The sequence below is a fragment of the Gavia stellata genome, chromosome 33 (assembly GCF_030936135.1).
Source record: "Gavia stellata isolate bGavSte3 chromosome 33, bGavSte3.hap2, whole genome shotgun sequence".
Taxonomy (NCBI): Eukaryota; Metazoa; Chordata; class Aves; order Gaviiformes; family Gaviidae; genus Gavia; species Gavia stellata.
Genome location: NC_082626.1, coordinates 4,711,684 through 4,735,427, shown reverse-complemented (window position 1 = coordinate 4,735,427; position 23,744 = coordinate 4,711,684). Strand labels below are relative to the sequence as shown.

Sequence of the window (23,744 nt, the reverse complement as noted above, 5' to 3'; positions counted from 1 at the left end):
GGATCTGCTCCCCAGGCGCTCTCCTGAAGACGACAACACATCTGGCTGGACAACCGCTGCTGGAAAAACCAGGTGGCAGTGAGCTCCATCAGGAGCACAGGGCTCTGGATTAGGGAGGTCAAGGATCCCGTCAAAGGAGACCGGACCTCAAAATTAGGAAGCAGAGCACCGTCACTAGAAGGGGAAGTCCCAAGAAAGTTTTTTTCTCTCCTCCCTCATTACAAGGCACCAGGAAACCACCGTTTGCCTCCCTGCGGTAGCACATAACAGACCCAGCGCGGTGGTTATGCAGGCAGAAGAAAGCTGCTGCTGATTAATAAAAATTGCACCCTAAGCCTGTCTTCTCTTTCCTGATCACACAGGCGTGATACGCAGCTGCCTTCCGTGATGCCGAGAGACGTCATTCTTAGCAGCCGAATAAAAGATGCCCGAGAAGACAGAGTGACAATGAACAAGTAGGAAAAGATCAAAGAAAGATGCTTTTCCCTCTCTGCCTTTCTGCAGGGAGAGCAAACACTTCCATTAATCAATACAACTCTTCCTCACTTGTCAATATGGCAAAAATCAGACACTTAGGGAAACAGGAAAAAAGATGACAGTGGCGGCAAGGAGGAGAAACAGCCACTTTTTTCAGCAGGTCGCATCAGCCCCCAGCTAAGCTGCAGCAGGTCCTTCATGTTGACCTACTCCTCCAGTCTTTTTTACCACGAAAAAGGCAAATCCTCCCCTTGCGGGATCCACAGGATGCTCTAACGGGGCTGCCTGGCAGCTGGGAAAGCAATCTGACAGGGAAAAGTACAGACAGACACAGGATTCAGTGGATGAGCAGGGGATGACACGCTGGCCCCAAAGGTCACAGCCCTGCAGCTACCCTGGCAAGCAGGGATAAGCCAACCAAGGACATGGGTATGAAGTCCCTACACTCCACTACAAACCCTAAAAGCCCCATCGCAATGCACTGCTTCGGAGGTTTTTATATTTCCTTCCTTCTAGTGGCAGAGATGCTCACTGCTGTTTCCCGCAACTCATCCGACGGAGAGAAGAGGGGTACAGGGAAGCCTGTGCACAAGGGGTACTCCAGGTAATTCCTTAAGTCGCTATCCCGGAGTGAAGTTATCCACAAAAAACATCTCTGCTTGCTCAGACAATGCTCTTTTCTCCCATAAAGCAAGAACAAAGCTTGACTTGACAGGAACAGCCATTTGCACGTGGTGGTTAAGGACACCACCATGGCCATCTGCATTACAGCATTTCCCTTTTCTGTTCTGAACAAGACACCAGCCTTTTATTTGCCTTGTTGCTGCCCCTTAATCTAATCTCATTCAGTTTGTTGAGCTGCCAGTCAGCGTGCTGTAATGTTGCTGTGAAAATTTCAATCAATAGCTCTTTCTTTCGAGTGGGGAATCGTGATCCAGACGCCTGACTGCAAAGAGCCACGGTTTCGAGATTAGCCATCAAACGGGAGACAGGGAAATCACAGCTCACTGTCCTGCAGCAATCTCCAAGCAGGAAATCAAAGCAGCAGCTTTGCCATCTTAGGGAACACAAGACTTGGGTTCAGGGGCACAACGGAATGAAGGATGCCCAAGTCACCCACCAGCTAGGCTCAGGGACAGCCGGAGCCAGTTCTGCTCTCAGATGTACATGTGCAGGTCACCCTGACACCCGACCACATCTCAAATTTTATCTCCAAAATTATTCAGTCCTCTCTTCTTCCCATCAATAAACTGCCAGGCAGCCTAAGGCAGCAGCAAAGGGCAAAACTTCAATCGAGGCAACAAAACAGCACCAAAGTAGGCAGCTGCTGGGGGCAAGGGAGGAGCTGGAGCACACCTCGCCTGCCGCAGCGCTGCTCCCATCAGGCAGGCTCAGCATCACCGTCCTGAAGAGTCTGAAGAGTCCTTGATGAAACGCCTGATCCAGCAGGTTCCCAGCACCTGCCTCCTTGAACACCTCCAGGATAGCAGCAGCTATCCTGAGAAGCCAAGACGTTCACCATGGGGTAACTCCATGCTGGGGAGTCAGCAGAGGGGCTATGGAACAGCAGAGGCCATCTTTACTGCAGGAAAAGAAACCATCCCTGAACCACCTCATATTACCATTCTAGTTATTGATCAGCACAATATTTGCAGAGATCGCAGGGAAGCAGGATGGGATTTATTGCCCAGTCCCATAAGTTAGGGCACTGAGGCAATGGAGAGGCAGATATACCCCTGCAAGCCCCCTGGGTGCACTGCAAGCTGCCCAGGGGAGGGAGGGAAGGCATCACACCCCGACGGCAGTACCTAAACAGAGCTCTGCAGGTCAGTCTTGGGTACAAGCATGCAAACCCCATCATTTATACACCAGTGCCACCCATCCGAGGTGGCTTGCTCTCTGCAGAGACAGAAAGCAGGTTTTCGTTGTGGAGCCAAAGAAAGCTGCCCTGGGAATCCCCCACTTTGAGGTTACATTTATGCTCCTGGGCACAGAAACTGGAGTGAAACTGCTGGAAAAGCAGCAGGAGGGAAATTTCAGCCTGGGTTAACCAGCCCCAGAACTCCAACCCACCACAGACAAGCACAAACCCCCTCCAAACCCTGTTTTCCTGCCTCGATCCCCCCTCCAGTGGGGAGCACATCCCACCCAGCCTCAGCACCCGAGCCCTTTCCGCCTGCATCAGCCCTGCTCCCCCTGCCAGGGAAGCAGCCAAGCTCTCCTCCTGCTACGCAGCTTGTCACACTAGGCAGCCTCCATGAATTAAATAACCTTCTTCTGCAGCTAGTCTCCACAGATGCTCTGCAACGCTACGGAGGCCACAGACTCCATCGCTACACCACTCTTACAAGCATATTTTTGTGCAACAACCCAGCTGGGGTGACCCCCAGTAAGGGGGAAACTCGCCTCACCACCAGCAGTTGGAGGACAGACCTCGCACCCTACTCTCTATCGTTAACAGGAGGTTGAGGCAAAGGAGATGCAGAGGGAACAGGGAAACCACAGGAAAATCCATGCTCTTTCAGGAGCAAAGGGCCACGTGGTTCCCTTCATCTCCTAGAGCTCCAAAAGCATGACTCTCAGAGCTAAATACCTTCCACAAAATAAAGGGACAACTTGTAAAAATGATCCAGACTCATTTCTGCTCAAACATCTATACAAACTCTCTATTTTACTGAGGGGTGCCCCAGCTAAAACCACCCCCAGAACCAGGCTGCTCTTGCCACATTGTGATGGAATATCTTGCTTTCTCTCTCGGAGAGTGATACGGAAATGTTGTGCATAAAAATCAAGTCACGGGCTGTTATGGACCAGTCATTTTTGTTGGGAAATAGCCACACAGATACTTACCATCTCTGCCCAGAAGGATGCAGGGATGACAGTCTGATTGGAGAGGTGGAGAGTTTGGGAAGCGTCTTGCAAAACTTGGATACTGCCGAAATTTATCTTATTTGGATGCACGTAGACAACTGGTCCTTCTCCAATGCTCACTAGATGGATTTTCTGCTCCAGGAAGCAGGTAGGAAAGATCAGAAAGAACAAGGAAAGTTTAAAAAGATTAGACAGCTCTAAGGGTACTCCTAGACTGAGGGATAATTAGGGTGCTTTGAAGTTTTCAGTGTTGCAAGACTGAAACAGAAAGCCTGGAGCAACTGTGGGATCTGGAGCAATCTCATCTGAAAGCCACAAGCTCCCGCTATCAGGGGATAAAGAAACCCAGTTTCCCATGCTTGCTCTTTCACACCTCCTCCACACTGTTAGCTCTCCTTCCGCTACCCTGTGCCTGCTCAGTCTTGCCCCAAACCACTCTCCCTGACTCCTACTACTGCACAGCCCCACTTGGAGAGTGACTTTGTTAACATTCCCAAAGCGACACCGGTGAAAACCAGCCCAAGTCAGAAGCAAAGCAGGCTCTTCAGAGTACGGATCACAGAATCACTGAGGTTAGAAAAGACCTCTAAGATCATCAAGTCCAACCATCAACCCAACACCACCATGCCCACTAAACCATGTCCCGCAGTGCCACGTCCACACGTTCCTTGAACACCTCCAGCTATGGTGACTCTACCACCTCCCTGGGCAGCCTCTTCCAATGCTTCACCGCTCTCTCCGGAAAGATATTTTTCCTAATATCCAACCTGAACCTCCCCTGGCGCAACTTGAGGCCATTTCCTCTTGCCCTGGTGACCCCTCACCAGCTCCGTCGCCCTTCTCTGGACACGCTCCAGCACCTCAAGGTCCTTCTTATAGTGAGGGGCCCAAAACTGAACATGGCATTCGAGGTGCGGCCTCACCAGCGCTGAGTACAGGGGCACGATCACCTCCCTACTCCCGCTGACCACACTGCTTCTGATACAGGCCAGGATGCCGTTGGCCTTCTTGGCCACCTGGGCACACTGCTGCCTCATATTCAGCCGGCTGTCAACCAACACCCCCAGGTCCTTTTCTGCGGGGCAGCTTTCCAGCCACTCGTCCCCAAGCCTGGAGCGTTGCATGGGGTTGTTGTGACCCAAGTGCAGGACCCCGCACTCCGCCTTGTTGAACCTCATACAATTGGCCTCGGCCCATCGATCCAGCCTGTCCAAAAGTATCATGCAAGTTAGTTGCCTCTGACTTGTGCTTATGTGTATTCCTGGTAGTATATGAATAACAGACATTAATTATTAATTACATCATTCAAGCAGTATTTTTTCTTTTGACAGTCTGAGACCCCAAAGTTTTCTTCCTGCAGAACTGGCGCAGACTATTGGAGGAGGAATACGGATCTCTTTGCTAAACCACTTTCTCACATCATTAAAAATGGGAATTTATCCAGTCTGGCTGGATTTCATCGGTTCCAAACACCCCAACTCTTAAACAGCATCTGAACACATGAAGCTCCCAACCCTGACAGGCTGCTCCACAATTCACTGGAGGGCAAAGAGTATGATTTAACCACAAAAGAAACCAGACTGATGTAAAACCTTTAATAATGTCTGACTCAAGGAAATGGCATTGGCAGCTGTCAGGATCGCTAGTCCAACTCAGCCAGAAGGAACAGCATCCAGAAACGCTCATCCCTTGACAGAACACTACTGCGTGCAAGTAAGAGCCAAAAATCACATACCAAGGCTGGTACCTCAAAAATAAGGGACCTGAAGCTACACATGATGCTGGACCTTTTATCCCTCCGGGAGAAGGGAGGGACGGAGACCTGCAGTCTGGGTGATGCTGCCCAAAGCTCCCAGGAAGAAGGAGCTGGAAGGAAGAGCTGTGCCTTGCCAGCTGGCCTTGCCTCCACGTGACAGCAGGGCATAAGCAACAAAGGCAGAGCAGAACCCTTTGGAGATGGGCAGAGTAACATCTGGGGGATGCCCAGGCTAGCTGGCTTCAATTAGAGTGTCTACTAACACCACATATCCTCGCCAAGGAACGGGCTTATAAAAAAACCCTTCATCTACAGTTGTCTTAAAAGGGATGAGAAAAAAAACCCGTTCAACAGTGTTACAGGCAACATGGCACACGGGGAAAGGCAGTAAAAGGAGACAGCAACTTTGCCATCAGTCATATTGCCACACATACACACACACCCCTCCAGCAGCACTCCTGGCTTTGTCGATGGGTATGTAATGTCACATCTGATCATTTAGCAATGAAGAGCGTCCGTCCCCGGCAAACAGCCATGGTTTGAGTGACCGCTTCATTCTGATAGAAACCAGCTGCCAAATGCCCTGCGCGTGGCACACGAGGCTGCCTTGCCACCGTGACCCCAGGGCTGGGGTTTTACCAGCTCCTTAATGCAGGACATCACCTCCAGTGATGGTGACTCCAACCAAAAAAAAATAAGGTGTTCAAGGAACATGTGGACGTGGCATTGCGGGACATGGTTTAGTGGGCATGGTGGGGTTGGGTTGGTGGTTGGACTTGATGATCTTACAGGTCTTTTCCAACCTCAGTGATTCTGGGAGATTACATACACCAAATGGAAGCTGGCATGCAGTCACTGACAAAGAAAATACCAGGCAACAGATCCGTGGAGGGACCCTACACAACCTGGATGAAAGATCTGTATGATATTTCACCTAAAGGCTCGGTATCAATACCAAACGGCCTAACCTAAGATAACAAGAGCAAGCTTAAATTTTGCTTTATTGGAATACATTGCAGCGATCCCCCTGAGGTCAGATTCGCATGATATGATCTAGACAGGCAGGATTTGCCACCAGCGCAGGGTGTATAACAAGATGGTTAGCTGTTTTGCTAGCTCAGAAAGCTCTGGACCAAGGAATGACTGAAACAACACCCAAACTCTAGGGCAGTCCTATAGAAAATGCAAAGAACCTCACCTAACGGCCAGAAACTCAGGTCTGTGCTGCCAACATACCCAGCGAGGTTCCTAACAGCACTCGCTGGGCGCTAGAAGCAACCGAGCATAAACGCTGCACGTTAAAGTTCCACTTAATGGGTGCACGCACTCGCTCAAGCTCATGCTGGTCATTTCTTTAGGGACAGCTAGGATTCTCCAGCTGAAATGCTCGCCCTTTGGGCCAAAAATTGACATATTCCTCTCCAAACAAAAACAATTAAGGTAAAGTTTTAAACTATACATGGTTTAGCCCAAGGGTAAAAGCTTTGTAAGAATACTGTAGGTTAAACAAGCTAACAGTTAAACAGCCAGGTTATTCTAGGGGGGAGAAACCCTCCTTTTTAAGGGAAGCATGCCTTCTATTTACGAGCAATTGTTTTGTCACCTTCAGACTTCCCTGCCAAGCCTGCATTGCCCAGCCTTCCTGTTGACAGGTTTACATGGCACACCCACAACGGCCTGGGTTGAGAGGTTCAGTGGCATCTAGGGGCTTCAGCAGCATCATTTCCATTCCTTTTAATGAAAGTTTAAATCCCTAAACTACTTTCAAAATGTCAGCCTTCCTTTCTGTTACAGAAAGCTTCAGGTTCCCAGCAATCCTCTGACATCCTCTTTCATGCTCAGAGAGATGACAAGACATTTTAAAACAGCTGCTTCAAAAGTTAATACCATTTTCAATTAAAGATTAATTAACTAAATTTGCTGTAGATTTCAGCTAGATGAAGCCAGGACACTACACACAACGTTCTCTTGCCTACATTTTGTTGCTGCTGCTGTCGCATATGCCTGAATGCAAACATCTTTTAGGAGGCTTTAATCGAGGAATGCTTTGCCTCATCCATTTCCAAGCTTGGTAGAAAAAACTCCCTGTGCTCCAGATGCAAATGGTGCTGAGACTCACGTGTCTGTGGCTGGGACTTCTGGCAAAGAGATTTAATGGATATTTCTCAGACACGATGGGCCTGACTTCAGAAAAGCTGAAATCCAGCTTTGCACAAAACATCACTTCAGCATGGTTTCTTACAGGCTCGCTTTAGCAGGATGCAGGGAGGTCCCTGTGCGCTCCTGAACTAGAGTCCTAATGACACAGCAGTTGCTGCTCATCTAATATCACAGCAGAGTGTGAGACCCAGGGATTGGGCTGCGTTTCAGACTGGGCTTGTTATCCCATCTCACATATCCGTAATGAAACGCAGTGTCAGACACTTAGATTACCACCTAAGAGAATTCCAACCTTCCTCTTCTCTAGGCATTAGCCGTTGCTCATGCCATGAATTCCATCTTTCCTTGTCCACGCCAGCCATATATTACAAGCTCTTGTTTTCCCAGGAAGAATCCCTGTACACTTTATGCCCCACCAAGACGAGTCGCACAAAGGCACACATCTCCCCTAGCACTCACCAGTGGGGATCCTTTGCTCCCAAAGACCGCGACGTGAGCAACTGTTTCCTTCTCTCCCGTCACCTGGGCTTCCAGCATAACCGGGACCTCCACCAAGCTGTGAGGCTGAATAATCCCACACGGCACAGGGCTGGAGTACCACACAGGAGCATCCTTCTTGTGTTCCTGTAAGGCACAGAATCAAACCCAACATTAAAGCTTCCTCAAAGCTCACTCTGAACTCCTTGACATCTACCACAATGATAATTCCCACATATTTTTAAAAAATCCCTAGGAGAAAGCAGAAAGGCACAAAAACAGATGCAAGACTAGGATGAGCTTAGCGTCCTGAGGGGGTCCAAGAGCTGCTGCAGGCACAAACACCCGCTCCTGTACTGGCAGCCTCCTTGCAGCAGCCTTTCGTGACCCTCTAAGTCCTCCTATGTCAACGCACCCCAAAGACTAGACTATAAACTGTTTCCTAAAGTTTATATTCAGGCACGTTCCTATTTAACTGCTTCCTGAAGTTTCTATTCGGGCAGGTTCCTGTTGTCAGCAAACCTTTAGGTTTGAATATAAACCAGCAAGCTCTTAGCCAAAACTCTTTTTTTTCCTAATAAACCCCTCGATAACATTTGAGGGCAGGAGGCGGATGCGATGCCAAACCTGAGGAAGAATCATGTAGCAGCCTGGAAGATTGCTGTCGTTCGCAAGGGTCAGTATCTGCCGGTAAGGGAATTTCAGAAAGCACCGTCCAAATGTCATGACTGGGTTGAGCACTCGCAGCTGAGGAACTATGCATCTAGGCAGAGAGATGACCAAAAGGGAATCAGAGATCCTGAGAGAATGTAGAATTTCTTTACTCCCCAAATAGCACGAAATAGAGCATACCACGTGTCACTGCCAAATGCATGTTTAATACCCCTACAGCAATAAATTGCCTTTAATTTCTTTTTATACAACAACCTCTTGTAAAAGGAGGAGCAAACCCTGAGTCTCAGCATTGTAGGGGCTGCCAAGTGCCCAGGCAGAGCACCGTGCCCTGTCCCAGAGATGTCTGATGGGCACCTTCGCCCCAGGAGGCTTGCGAAGACACATTGCACCCTCCTGACGCTCCCAGCAAGGCATGAGCTCCAGGGGAGCCTTCCCACCCATGACCAGGGCTCACCAAGCCTCAGGGAACACAAGACCCCAGTATCTCAGTAAAAATGACTCCTCTCCCATACCACTCTTGCCCTGCCTGAAAACTCAGCCGTTTACCCCAGCAACAGGGGGCACAAGCCACCACCTGCCCCACGCAGCGGGTGGTCACCCTTTCCCCATGTCTGTAGCTACCTTGCTCTGCAGCCCCCACGGGGCCATACACTGTCTGCTCCCATTTGCACTCATTTTACAGAATTGCAGCCCAGGCACTGACTGGACGACTCTGCCTCTTGCAATTAAACCGACACCCACTGCAGCACAACAGCATCGAATCCGGCTGCAGCAAGAAAAACTTTTGGCTTAAGACCGGGAACATTAACGCTCAAAAGAACCAGAGGAAAGAAGAGAAACCTGAGCTCCCAGAATCACTGAGGTTAGAAAAGACCTGTAAGATCATCAAGTCCAACCACCAACCCAACACTACCATGCCCACTAAACCATGTCCCACAGTGCCACATCTACACCTTCCTTGAACACCTCCAGCAATGGTGACTCCACCACCTCCCTGGGCAGCCTCTTCCAATGCTTCACCACTCTCCCAGGGAAGAAATTTCTCCTAATACCCAGCCTGAACCTCCCCTGGCGCAACTTGAGGCCATTTCCTCTTGTCCTGTCACTTGTCACTTGGGAGAAGAGACCAACACCCACCTCCCCACAACCCCCTTTCAGGTCGTTGGAGAGAGCGATGAGGTCTCCCCTCAGCCCCCTCTTCTCCAGGCTCAACAACCCCAGCTCCCTCAGCCGCTCCTCATCAGACTTGTGCTACCAGACCCCTCACCAGCTTCGTCGCCCTTCTCTGGACATGCTCCAGCACCTCAATGTCCTTCTTGTAGTGAGGGGCCCAAAACTGAACATGGCATTCGAGGTGCGGCCTCACCAGCGCCGAGTACAGGGGCACGATCACCTCCCTACTCCTGCTGGCCACACCATTTCTGATACAGGCCAGGATGCCGTTGGCCTTCTTGGCCACCTGGGCACACTGCTGGCTCATATTCAGCAGGCTGTCAACCAACACCCCCAGGTCCTTTTCTGCGGGGCAGCTTTCCAGCCACTCGTCCCCAAGCCTGGAGCATTGCATGGGGTTGTTGTGACCCAAGTGCAGGACCCCGCACTTGGCCTTGTTGAACCTCATACAATTGGCCTGGGCCCATCCATCCAGCCTGTCCAGATCCCTCTGCAGAGCCTTCCTACCCTCCAGCAGATCAACACTCCTGCCCAACTTGGTGTCGTCTGCAAACTTACTGAGGGAGCACTCGATCCCCTCATCCAGATCATTAATAAAGATATTAAACAAGACCAGCCCCAAAACTGAGCCCTGGGGGACTCCGCTTGTGACCGGCCACCAACTGGATTTCACTCCATACACCATGACTCTCTGGGCTCAGTCGATACCTGGCTGTGAGAGGCAATGCCAGCACCTCCTTGCCAACACCATCCACGTCCACCACCAGCGCCAGCTCGTATCTCTTCACGGTGTTGGAACACAGGGTGACCTGGCGGAAGAGAAGACCATCAAATACTTCATCACTCCCAAAAGCCATTGCCCATGTGTGGTGTCCTCCAGTTCTCCTTCCACAGTAAGGAAACGGACGATTTTGCTCTAATTCTTCTGCTGGTCCATGTACAGAGCACAGGCTCTGGCAGTAATAAAAGTCTTCTGACAATATCTGCTCTGTTAAACACACTGTGCAGTTATCAGGGTATATACAAGGGTATATACAAGGTAAATTAAAGCACAATTAGACTCACCACTGTATTAAAATTAAGGGACCAATTTGTAATCTTGACTACAATTAGCATAAATCCAGAGGAAATCTGCTGACTTAAACGGAATGAGTTCAGCTTTACGGGGGGAAGGTGAGAGCAAAACGTGGCCCAGCAGATGCTGTGCAGTTCACGGCTCCCAGAGCTTTTTCAGTCCCCATTGGAGATCGCTGCAGTGAATACAGCTCCTTCTGCTCAACAGGACAGGAGAAATAAGACCGGGAAGAAAGGCAAACTGCTTTATACAATGACATCCCTCTTTTTAACAGCCACCTTCTGTTCTCATTCTTCCTCTGCCCACTTTAAATCAAAGAAATCACTCTAAGCAGCTCTCAAAAACACAGGAATGGCTTCTGTACTTGACTATATGGTACCAGACCTTCTGCTTAGGATTCTGGAAACAAAACGGTGCTCCTTCTGAAACGTCCCAGAGTAACCCAGCCAACAAAAGCCTAACACTAATGCATATATCTTACTCGCATTATGCTGGCAGCACTAAAGCCCTCTCATACATCAGTGAAGCTTCAGCTCCACCTGCTAAAGCACGTATGGCCGGACTCTTCCCATACCTCGATATCCATGATGCCCTGGGAGCGGATGGTCCCTCTGCACGGTGTTATGGTAAATTCAGTTGGCTTGACGTAACCCTGGGCTCCCCTTCTCCAGGATGGGGGAGCGTTGTCCGACATTTGAACAAAACTGCTAACGCTGGGCTCTCCTGAGCCGTCCCCAGGAATGCGAAGGGTGAAAGTCATGGGCACCAAGGAGGTGTTAGTGAGGCGACATGCCAAGGTGCGAGGGAAGCCTAGGAAAAAGGCACAAATATGAATTTATGCGCCAATTATCCCGTGATTCCTGGTGTGAATATTCTGTTATGATAAAACTGCACCTGCCGTTTAGCTCTTCTCAATCTGAATTAGACCTAATTGAGAAGCTAAGCAAGGAATTAGTTGTCACTTAAGCTCCCTTTTATGCTGGCCAGAGATTGCTTCCTCGGCAATGGCCACTCTTAATGATGCCGAACACCAGAATTTCGTCTCTCTAACTGAGGACTGTTCTCACATGCCCCAAAAGCAGCACCAATTATTTCTCACTTACGAGCGTGCATCCAGACAGACCATTGATTCTGAAAATTCAGTCCATAAAATTCCCTGTTAACTTTGCGAACACTCCCACAGTTTTCAATATATAAAAGCAGTGTATTGTCAACGAGGAGAAGCTCCAGTAAGAGAAAGGATGGATGCAGTTGGGTACCACAGCACGATGCAAAGCACTCGAATGCAGTTTCTCTAGGCAGCATCCTTAAGGCATCTCCTGTTTTGGGGTAACCAGACTCAGCTTGTGACAACTTGCAGCCCACTTCACAGGAGGCAAGCCCGATGCTTGCTTAGAAATTAGCAGGAACCGTGTCACACCTTACCTAACAAACAGGGACATCACATCCACGCTGCACACTGGCTTTGGTTACTGCCCACAAAGGTTTACATCACTTTAGCTTGGATACTTGCTTTCCATAATGGAAAAGCAGTGATACAACCACACCTGGTGGGAATGTGCTGCAGAGACAGGACATCAGCCTACAACCTGCTCTGGAGTGGACATCTGCCTTGGATGGCCAGCTCTGTGAGAAGGAGACATCTCCCATGGCCTGCTTACCAAGCGTTACTGGAATAAAGGTGGGGAGGAAAACCATCTGCAGACACAGCAGATCGTTCATCCATGCCCACCAACAGTGACCACTGCCCACCTCCAGCAACTACTCCAGCAAACAAAAAGGACAAACACAGACTTCACAATCCCAAAGGAGACCGAAGTCTCCAGGGGCAGACAACAGCCAGCAGCAGAGCTAAAAGAAGCAAAAATACAGTAGCTGCCTTCAGCTCTAAAGGCCTTATTAACGAAATCAGATTAAAAGGATGAATCTCCTATTACATAACCAGATTTCTGCCTGGTGCGTTTCTTGTTTTATTTATTCAAATGGAAATAAAGAAGTGGCAGAGTGGTGATGTAGGGAGGGGAGGAAGCAGCTCAGGGAAGGTAATGAGTTTTCTTAGAAAGTCCATGAACAGCATGAAAACACAGAGGCATCCTGGGTGCAGAATGATAATGGCCCTTCAATCAATCCACAATTGATTTCACATTTCAACTTTACAGCATCTCACTAAAAAGCCTTTTGTGAGATAGAGAACCAGAATCTGCATTTCAATGGAGATGCTCTGGATGCTCAGCCACCAGCTCCATCAGCAGAGCTGGGCTTTCGGCAGGGAAGGAGAAGGAGCCCAGATCTCGGAGGACATCAGTGCCCCATGCCGAGCTATTGCTTGGGCATATTACCTGGGAGGTGAGAACGAGGTGCCCTCACAGCACTAATTAACATCTCACACTAAAGGTCAGGTGGGAAATGGTGTCCTTGCCTTGCAACAAGCACATTCACCCAGAGCAGCTACAGGCTAGGATGTGGCTTCAACTCCCTTCTCCTGCAGTCCCATCCCCTGGGACCTTCTGGCACAAGGACTTTCACAGCCATTCTGCTGCCAAGCATTGGGAGCTTGGGGCTGAACGGACTATGACGGACACCAGAAAATACTGACTTTCTGTTCCTTTGGTCCCATCTGATCTCACGATGGCACAATACTGCCTAAGCAACCAGCAGCCCTGGTTTTAACACCTGGAAGGCTGCTATGGAGGAACACAAGTGACATGCTCTTATGTGAAGTGCTCTGTTTTGGTGATGCACAGACCTCTCAACCTATGCTCCAAGCCCAGGGCACACTCACCGAAGGAGACGTCACCAAAGCAGAGGGAAGGTACACTGAAATGAAAAGTTGGTCCGATGACACAGCCCCTGTGAGGACAAAGACAGGCAGAGAAGGCATTGGTTTGGTTAAAGAGAAATGCAAAGTGTTCAGCTTTCGTTACTGCCCGGAGGGATAAATGCTGGTCTCAGAACTACAGTGGGTTTCAAATCAACCCGTCGCCCTTCTGCTCAGCACGGCATCCATGTGCGCAGGAGACAGGCAAAGCAAAGTGGTCAGCAGCTGATAGCTGCTGATGTGCCTTAGGGCACCATGTCAGGCAGGGTATGCCCCCAAGTTGCTGCTGGCCTGATGAAGGACCCTGAACTAGTGATGGCTCCGTGCCTCAGTCTCCCCATCTGTAACGTGCTGACACAGAGGTCTCCACACAAAAGTGGACCCATTGTACTAGCTTTGCCAGCTGCAGGTTCTCTGCTTTGGTATTTCTTTGCTGGAACTGGTGTTCCCATGGAGTATATGAACATCTTGTCCTCAGAGCATCTTGACCCATGCAATCATTAGGCATGCAGGATTTTGAGGCATGAAGCCAGAGGAGAGCCCAGACACCCACTGACACAAGAGCAACAACAGTTCTACACAGCGGACAGCTGAATCTTGGGGGAAAGGATCAGCTTGTCACCAGTGCACCAGCTGACACATCCAAGAGCAACACATGTCTCCAACCACCGAACATGGATGTCCTGAAGCCACCATACCCATCCTTAAATTCAGCAGCCAGGCTCCAAACTCCAAAAACTCACCAAAATGCACCGAAATCAGCACTTGGAGCTGCACAACATTCATTAATTTATTTCATGGCTGATGCCAATCAATGCCAGCTCTGCCTCTTAGTTAAAAATCAAGGACCACAGTGAACGCTGCCTTCTAGTTTTAATCACAGGACCGCCACTGGCTCTGTTCGGCACATCAACAGACCCCAGCATCCCACAGGAGGGACCTGCGTTCATCCGTGGTGTCCCATTTCCAGCATCCCTTTCTAAACACCAAAGAAACAAGCATTCAGGACCTTGTAAGGTTGGGTTCCAAGTAAAGAAGAATCACCTACGGTTTGGGCATCTTCTGATTGCATAGTCAAAAAGCACTCAAAACCTGACTTTCAGGAGTTTCAATCCAATACTAATTCTCAGTTCTTGGAGCTGAAGCAGTTCCTGAGACTAAGTCAGGGAGCAAATCCCTGCTGCTGATGAAGTTCCCTCCCCAAGGACCTCACATAATCAGACCTAACCGCCCAAGCCCTAACAGCTTATTTTGGACGGAGCAAAGGGAGCAGGCATGTTTTCCGTCACAGCACTTGCCAGGAGACAATGGAAAACTACCTCCAAACCAACCATGACTGGGGATCACGCTGGGAAACTGCCAAGGATGAGCCTTGCCAGGCAAGGGGAGAAATGACTGCCATTTCTGCTGAGTGCACCGTATCTGGGCTCAAGTGAGTTAACCTGAATGACTGCCAGAAGGCTCGGGCAAGGAGCCAACCCGGAGCCCTGTGCACCACAGCTGATAACAGTACAGCTTGTGAGAAAATGGGGGAAAAGGCAGTGGTTTTGGCAACCACCGTGTTTTACAGTAGCATTAAATAATGCACTTGTGAAGGGAGATCAGGGTCCTTGCAGAGCACAAAGGATAACACAAGGTGGGAGAGGAACCACTTCAACACACATCCCCATTCCTTCCTTTGCAGCCCCGTGTCCCACCAGCCAGCTCACCTCCGTTCAAGAGAACTGGGAGTTTTTCTCCATGGAGGACTAAATCCAGTGCTTAAAACCTCCCGACGAGGGAGGCTCAGCTTGACCTGGTGGGTGGACATCTCAAAGGCTTTTGAAAAACAAACAGCTTGACTTGTGGGGCTGGAGAATGAGAGGTAAGGACTGAATAGGGATCCCTGAAACAAAGGCAAGGCAGAAATCAAGGAGGCAGATGACATGTCAGAAGAGTGGACTACAATGGGAATTACTGCTGAGGGATAGGTGTACGGGAGCAGGCGGGGATGCTGGGGTACCCTCACATGGGCTGCACAGGAGCCACCAGCCAGCAAGGAGGAATACAAGGATGGGGAAGAAATAAATAAAAAAGGACCAGCAATCCTCTTTCACTGAGACAGACGTGGTTTAGTGGGCGTGGTGGTGTTGGGTTGATGATCTTACAGGTCTTTTCCAACCTTCGTGATTCTGTGATGAGGTCTGCACCGAGCTCAGGGCCGTGCTGGCAGAACGGGGCAGAGCAGCCACAGAGAAGGGGAGGACGTGCTGGGCACCCGGAGCCAGGGCATCAGTGGGGGAAAAAGGACCACTTCATCTGGTTGTGGGGAAGCCAGAAGACAACTATCCCGCTGATAGCTCTTTCCTGCCCCAGGAGCAAGGCAGGGCAGAGGCAGTGGGCACTACCCAAGAAAAACTGTATTCTACCTGTGATAAGCACATCTTTACGAGCGAAACCTGCCCTTGCTCAAGGAGAAAGCTGCTTATGCTATAACATCCCATGACCAATTGGGGGAGGGACAGAACAGAATAAATTATTTGATTGTGAAATGTTCCCTCTTGATTTCCAAAAAAGGCAGCACTTTCCCTCCAAACACAAAGCCAACATAATTGTTTCTCTACTGAGGTCAACAGACCTACTCACCACTCTTCTCTTGCAAAGTAATAACCTTGTTGTTCTTTTTTTATCCATTTCCCCTACCTTACTGGTAAAATCAACTGCAGACTCCTTTTGTTTCTTTACTACCTTGATCTAATGCCTCCCCACAGCAGCCACCCGGGAGGCTGGCTGCCGAGGAGGCACAGCCAGCCCCAAAGCTCCAGAGCACCCAGCATCAGCTTCCCTGCCTACACCACGTTATCCCGCCAGCCCATGGTTAAGACTAGCTGGGACGAGTTCGCATGCTGCTGTGCTCCTGAGAAGCGAGCTTGGCCTCTCCTGTCATCAGCTTTTTTTTTTTTCCCCCCTTCTCCCCTTTGCTCGGTGAGGATTATCTTTTCCAAAGGCACCAGCCCATGGGATGATGCCCAAGTCCTTGTGACAGTACTTGCTGCAGAGCTTCCCGTCTCCCGCATCAGCACTTTTCCGGCTGCAGAAAGAAGGTACCGTAGCACTCGCTGCACAAGAGCCGGGAGGACAGCTTGTCCCACTGCATTACCATGAGAAATTATGTTGAGGCTGCTGCTACCCATTTTGTATGGCTTATTAACAGAGGATTTTAAAAACACTGCTTCTGGCTGCAGAATCACCCAGGCTGGCCCCTCTCCAAAACCCTCCTGGCCTTGCTGGGTGTTCGGTGGGACATCCCAGACCATCTACTGCCCAAAGCTGATACCATCACACTGTCTGCCATGGCCCAAGGGGGAATGAGCTACCTGTAGCAAGGAGTCACTTCAGCTCCTGGGTACAGGGAGGACAGGGCAGAAGGCATCTCCACACCTTTCCTGTCAAACTTTTTTCCAGCATGGGTAGCCACTTAAAGCCCCAGGGTCCTCACACAGAGATGTCAAAGGGTCACAAAAGGAACCTGCTGCTGCTGAATTCGGTGCAAACAGTGTCCTGGAAAGTTACAGAGCCACCCTGCCTCAACCATGAAGGCAAAGCTGCTTCCCAGAGGAACCCAAGACTTGGAAAGTTAAACTGGGTATTGAGAGCAGAGGAGGCATGGTCATAGGTGGCCAGCAGGTCGAGGGAGGTGATTCTGCCCCTCGGCTCTGGTGAGACCCCACCTGCAGCACTGGGTCCAGCTCTGGGGTCCTCAGCACAACAAGGACATGGACCTTTTGGAGCGGGTCCAGAGGAGGCCACGAAGATCATCAGAGGGCTGGAGCACCTCTCCCATGAGGACAGGCTGGGAGAGTTGGGGTTGGTCAGGCTGCAGAAGAGAAGGCTCTGGGGAGACCTTCCAGGACTTAAAGGGGCTTATAAGAAAGATGGGGACAGACTTTTCAGCAGGGCCTGTTGCGACAGGACAAGGAGCAATGGTCTTAAACTAAAAGACGGCAGATTCAGACTAGATAGAAGGAAGAACTTTTTTACTATGAGCATGGTGAAACACTGGCACAGGTTGCCCAGAGAGGTGGTAAATGCCCCATCCCTGGAAATGTTCCCAGCCTGATCTAGTTGAAGATGTCCCTGCTCGCTGCAGGGGGGTTGGACTAGATGAGCTTTAAAAGGTCCCTTCCAACCCAAACCATTCTATGAGTTCCTCTCGTGGACAATTACACTTTCCTGGCTGCTGCAATTGCAAGGGTCAAACTGGAGTCAAGGTGAAAAAGCCTTGGCTCTTAGTGGGGGGGTGCTAGGATCTGAGCCAAGACTAAGAGCTTAGACAACCCCTTTTTTCTCTGCTCCATCATAAAACGAGGTAGGGGGGAGATGATTACCCAGAGAGAGCTACAGATGTGCCCACCAAGCTCCTATAATTCTTCTCACCTGATAGTCAAGGTCACAGGCTCAGGCGATCCATTCACACTGAAACTGAACTCTTCAGTGAACTGCCCCAGGATGGTGGAACTGAAGGAGATCCGGATGACCTGGAGCCCATCCGGCAAAATGGTGCCCTCCTGGGGGAGAAAGGTGAAGCAGGAGCCCAGAGCTGTAGCTGGAGGGATCAAGTTGAAGGAAGCATTGATGGCTCCTCTGTTAAACAGGACCGCCTGCAGCAGCAAGAAAGCAAAATGGAAATACATAAGGAATCTTCCTTTCTTACACAAGGCTGATTTGTTTTCCCATTAAACAATTAAAATCTGTAAAAGGCAGAAGACGCCATGTGCTGCTGCTTGCCAGAAGCCAAAGAAAATGCAACAGGACAAGTTCTGCCTTTGGTTTTTTTCATGCAACGCAGTGATAACTTCATCTAAACAGAGTCACGCTGCGTTTATTCCACTGACACAGAGCAGTCCACTTTGACTTGGAGTGCTCAGCATCACCGAGTTGATTCAAACCCATCCCTAAGAGCAGCGAAGGGCGGTTGCAGCATTACTAGTGGATCATCACACAACTGCTTCTGCTCCAGATGAGCCCGGTCCTGCCACGGGCAGAACACTTTCAGCTTCCACTGCAGCCAACAAGTTTATTGCATGTAGAAGACACCTCAGACCAGCACTATAACCAACTAAGTGCTCCCCAACTCTGCTACAGCAGAGAATTTAGGGTTCAATTTAGGTTTCTTTTATTTTTTCTTTAATGAGATACTTTCTTTGTCTTTGCTCAAACAGACATGTCAGGAAAGGATGAGCGTGAGGTGCATAGCAGCTCCATCTATTCCAAAGAATTTCTCTTTCCTAATTATTCACAGCCACCACCTAAGATTTTACCATTATTAGAATAAACTGCAAATTTAGAATCAAGCTGTATTTTGTTGAATACTCGATCTACTGCCTCTAACAAGTGACACAATCCCACAGCGTTTGTTGAGATTCAGCTCTTTTCGTGTTGGGCAAGAAACGCCCGCATCTGCCTGTGAGTACCAGCATGCTGTCAGTCACCTACAAACCTACCCAAAGCAAAGCTGTAGAGTTTCTGATTGCTGCAGGGTGAAATCCTGCCATTTCCATGGACTTAGCTATCTGCTTTGAATGTCTTTTCCCTAATTTTTGTCCTTGCAAAACCTGTCAGAAAAACTGAGACAGAAGCATAGAAACATCCCTTGTCTTTCCATTTTGCAGCTGCTCTTGAAAATATGCATGTATTCAAACTCCACAATGGTGACTTGAAAACTACTCTCTCCTCTCATGTGTTCTACACCTTAGTTACAAATTGCACTTAGGGAGCCTACGCTGAGCTGGGGTTTACCTCCAGTCTAGCTGCTTAGGAAAGCACTAACAGCATCATCTACTTATTCACATTTTCTCAAGTAATGAAAATCATAAATTGATAGAGAGAGAATCAATAAAGTAGCAGCATTAAAAATGCACAGAGAGCACAAAATTTTGGCAAGAAAACACCTTAATGTGTCCTTCCCTGCCATAGTCAAGGTTTTGAAAGTGTCTGGCATGATGTATTGCCTCATTTTCTACCTCTTTCGCTTGCGCTTTTTTTTTTGCGGAAGACTTGACACCATTGGGGGGAGGCAAATATATAGAAAGTGCCTTTGCTTTATTTCCAGAAATGCTTTGCTCTTTATAGAGCCAGAGATGCACCAAGTCTGAAGTGTGGTGAGGCACTGGTCGGCGAGGGGAAGCACTCCCAATTTCTTTGCTGGGGACAGCTCTGAGCCAGGAGGCTGCACGGCTTCCCTCCGACTCCCAGGAATCGGTAGGATGCACTTAACTGAAAACTCTTTGCAAGGGACTTGAGTTCAAACACAGTAACTTTGTTCCAGCTGCTTTTTAAGAGCCAGAGTACAAAGGTCCTTTGCATCTAGGGCTGAAACAAAAGCCTCTGGATACTTATCTTTTTGACCCAGTGCTGCTTTCATGTGTCAAGGGGCTTTTTTGCATGAAGCCTCCCAGCTGACCTCAAATGGAGGTTGCCAAAAAGCAGGCATTAGGGCTTCCTAAACATATATACCTTTCTGACCCCATCAAAAGTATCCAGATTGTGTGAAACCCCCCAAATTTGGCTATTATGTATGTCAAATATTCCCTGCTCACAACTGCCTGAGTTGCCAGGAATCCCCCAGGTCCACAAGGCTCAGCGTTGCCCCGGGAGCCATGAGGATCCAGCCCAGCCCCTGCGAACCCCTCCTGCTCACCTCATAGCTGTGGGCTGATCCAATGAAAACCTTCCCGATGTCCAGCTGGTCAAAGTTGAAGCGGAGCCGGGGCCCTATGCCTTCCCCCTTGATGCGCAGGGGCAGCCTGGTCTCTCGGCCTGGGGAGAGATTGCCGTTTCAGTACAGTAATTCCCTCTGTTGTCCTGGATTTTCCAGCCTGCCTCAATGCTAGTCCCTGACTCCGGGATGGATGGGACCTGCTCTAGATGCTCTAGGAGAGGATACAGGACCTTTCTCGGCCCTCAGGAGATATGCCTTTGGGCTGGTTTCTAATTGCACACCAACCCCTTGGGCTGGTTTCTAATTTAGCGAACAATTTGCACCCTGAAAAAGCAATGCCGAGTTTAGAACATGATCTCTGAATTTTTTCCCCACGCGCTTAGACGAGCTCTGAAATCCATTCAGTGAAGGCACAAAGCTCACGAAACAGAACTGAAGATAAAAATACGCCATCTATACTGGAGACGACAGCACAAGAGCCGAGAAGTACGAGCCTAAGCAAGGCGAAGCTCCCTGCTAAGGGCCATACACACATCCGAGTGCTGCCTCGAGCAAGCAGAGCATCTCAGCCACCGCCTGTGCCCAACATACAGCTCCGTACCTGGGAGTGAGCCCCAAGTCTCACCTCCTGCAGCAGCGCCTAAATAACACAGGGCTTTATGATCTCCAGAGAGGAGAAACACTCACCTATTCCCACCACGACACCAGAGCTCAGCTTCGTAAAGACACCTTAGCTGAAGCACGCTGAGCAGTTATGGAAAACCAGCCTCCTCACTACTGAGACGAAATAAGCCATAAACATACCGCGAATACACACATCCCTTGCTGCAAAGGTAACTGAGACCGCAAGGCTCACAGCTAAACTCTAAGATGTTCGTTCTCATCCATAAGTCTGCTAAGCCGACAGAGTGCAGGGTCTTCCAGTCTGAAGGCTCTTCTGAACCACCGGAGCAGCCCAAAGTGCCTGAATCCTAGCTGGAATTTCAGGTTGGGTCTCCCTGCCTTCCCATTCTACTCTGCATGGAAAGCGAGTAGCACAAGGAGGAAGAGAGTGCCCCAGAAGTTGTGTACAACCCTCACTGTAGCTTTTGTGCAAAAATATTCCTCTTGCCTTCAAGTTCCCCTTGCGCAATGCTCACTGCTTAGTAAAGAGTAGGGATTGAAGGTTGCTTTTAGAAAAAAAGTCTTCTGCAGAGCTATTCGAGAACATCCAAAATGACTTTTTATTGGAAAGAGCAGCCCAGGTGTGGCAACACAGCAACTAGATCACAACTTGAAAAAACCCTCCTGGAACAGCCTTTTCAACGATTACTGACTTTTTGATCTCGCAACCATGGGATGAGGATGTTTGATAATGTCCAAAGCCAGAAAGGAAGAGCTAGGAAGCTTTTGTTCAATTCAACATTTTTAGCATGCATCCAGCCAAAGCCCAGCTGACACCAATGATGAGAGTTACGTTCCACAGCTCCGGTGTTAACAGAGGGCTGTGTATTTCTATTTCTCAGACACCGTAAAAGAGGCAGTGTTGGGTGCTCACTGTCAGAAGAATTCTCCATCTTGCATCACGTGTGGCTTCATTTTAAAAACTCTAGGTCTGAGCCATGAAAGCTCTTGGGAAATGGCAAAGATTGCCAAGTGACAAGCTTTCATCCATGACCTTGCTGAGACACACGTCCCATGGCCACTGTGATGGAAAAATCAGTGGCAGTTCTTCCCCTTGTGCAGTAGGTCCTCATCCTCTCCTGAAGGTCCAGAGAAACCATCCTTTCTTCTACCCCTACACTGAACTTGAAACTCTAGGAAATCCCTGAAATCTTGCTCTTCCTCTGTCCAGGTGAACCTCAGAGTGGGCTTTTCCCAAAGGAGGAGCAGCAAACTAAACTACAGGCAGCATTCAGGAGAGCTGAGAGGAAGAAAGACGAGAGTACATCCTCCTCTTTGCTAGCAGCTGGGGCTTTCAGGAGCATCCAGCCTTTGCCCAAGGCCTGGGTACAGCTGGCCTGTGGCCCTGTGATGCTCCCACCATGACGTCTCCCAGAGCACGCAGACCAAGGGCATGGAGGAGCTACAGCCTCCTCATCCTCAATCCCAAATCCACACCTGGTACGAGAATTTGGATCTCAGGAGGAATAATACCTTGGCACATCATGCAGGGTGTACAATTTGGCACTGCTGCCTTGCTTTCAAATCAAGAGGGGCGCAGGTGGCCCAACAGCACAGCACTTGGTTGCCAAAGTCCTTAACTTCTGATGCTTTCTGACACTCAGTTTCTTGTTCACAGAACGTCCCCGTGTTTTGTGACTGTTTTTGAACATGATTCTCATCTGACCACGTCAATAAACAGTTTCACATGATGCAGGACAGATCTCTCACAAGGTAAGGGAGTGATTGTCATTTGGGATTTTGCTTCTCCCTGCAAGAGTGGCTCAGAAAGGGGTTTTGCAAGCTGCAACCTAATACAGTTCTGTGTGCAGACAAACCTAAAAATGAATTTTAGGTGTCTCAGCCCCCCACCATATGCTTCCTTCCAGCACTCACGAGCTCCAGCTTTGTTTGCATGAATAACTAAGAAAGTTCATTTTGAGCTTAAATATTTGCCAAGAGCACATTTCAAACCACTTCTTAACTGCCAGCTTTGCAAGTTGCCCAGTGCTGATTAGTTCTGTAAATCCCCTGATCCAGAAGCATCTGCTAAGCAATTTATGGAGGCACCTGCAAAAAAAGTGGAGGCCAGCAAAGCCCCTTTCCAGTGGGGCGTGAGATCCAGCTGCACTGGGGCAAAGCTTCCAAATATTCCCCGCGAGGGGCAGGCACGCCATCTGCACAGCACGCTCCAAAGGGATGTGTGACTGGCACGCCGATGTACGAGGAAGGCAGTCATGCTTCTCAGAGGAACCAAGAAGCAAGATTAATTGACTCCCTAGTTAAAGATCGTTGTTTTCCTCTTTAAAGTCTTTTCGCACCCAGGGACCTTGACTCTGGCACAGCTTCCATCCTGACGACACAGTGGAGCAGCTCTGTTTTGTCACGGATGGGGGGTAGGTGCATCATTTAAATGACCTCCTCGACATCCTTTTCCAAGGAGCCAGTGGAAGAGTTAAGCTCTCCAGAGGGCCCATCAGGGTCTTTCAAAAGCAGGATCCTCTTTCTAAACACACATCATTTGCCCAGCTCCGTTTCCTGTAACTCCCAGACCAGCTCAAGGCTTGCAGGCAAGTAGTTTTCCCATTTCTCTGCAACGAAAAAGCTCTCCTGGCACAACCCCTGGAGATCCCTGCAGCAAAGAGATAGACAGCCCCCCATCACTACAGCAAGAATCCCAGAGCTATGAGCATAGCACTGAGCAAGGAATCCCTTGGGAGCAACTTCTTAAATCAATCCTTGCCTTCCACAGCTCTAACAACTGCAGCTGGTGGGCAGGAAGACAGTTTGCTAACACAAGCCCTCTGTAATTACTGTAGGTGGCATTTGCCAAGTAAACTCTGCGCAATTACTGTGTAAATAAAAAGCTGCTTCATGACATTTGTGTCTGTCAGCTTGGAGCGGTAAGGAAAGCAACAAA

At 49.4% G+C, this 23,744-nt stretch overlaps 1 protein-coding gene across 1 annotated transcript in view; it reads right to left on the bottom strand.

Annotated features, from left to right (window-relative positions):
• LOC132320050 (hydrocephalus-inducing protein homolog) overlaps positions 1 to 23,744 on the bottom strand; it is a 144,339-nt gene that overhangs the window by 74,477 nt on the left and 46,118 nt on the right. The window contains exons 10-17 of the mRNA XM_059832152.1: positions 20,162 to 20,280; positions 17,899 to 18,122; positions 13,447 to 13,514; positions 11,239 to 11,474; positions 10,298 to 10,398; positions 8,369 to 8,504; positions 7,724 to 7,888; positions 3,328 to 3,480 (exon numbers count right to left, since the gene is read on the bottom strand). Of these exons, the coding sequence (XP_059688135.1) occupies positions 3,328 to 3,480; positions 7,724 to 7,888; positions 8,369 to 8,504; positions 10,298 to 10,398; positions 11,239 to 11,474; positions 13,447 to 13,514; positions 17,899 to 18,122; positions 20,162 to 20,280 (1,202 nt within the window). The remainder of the gene's footprint in view (positions 1 to 3,327; positions 3,481 to 7,723; positions 7,889 to 8,368; positions 8,505 to 10,297; positions 10,399 to 11,238; positions 11,475 to 13,446; positions 13,515 to 17,898; positions 18,123 to 20,161; positions 20,281 to 23,744) is intronic.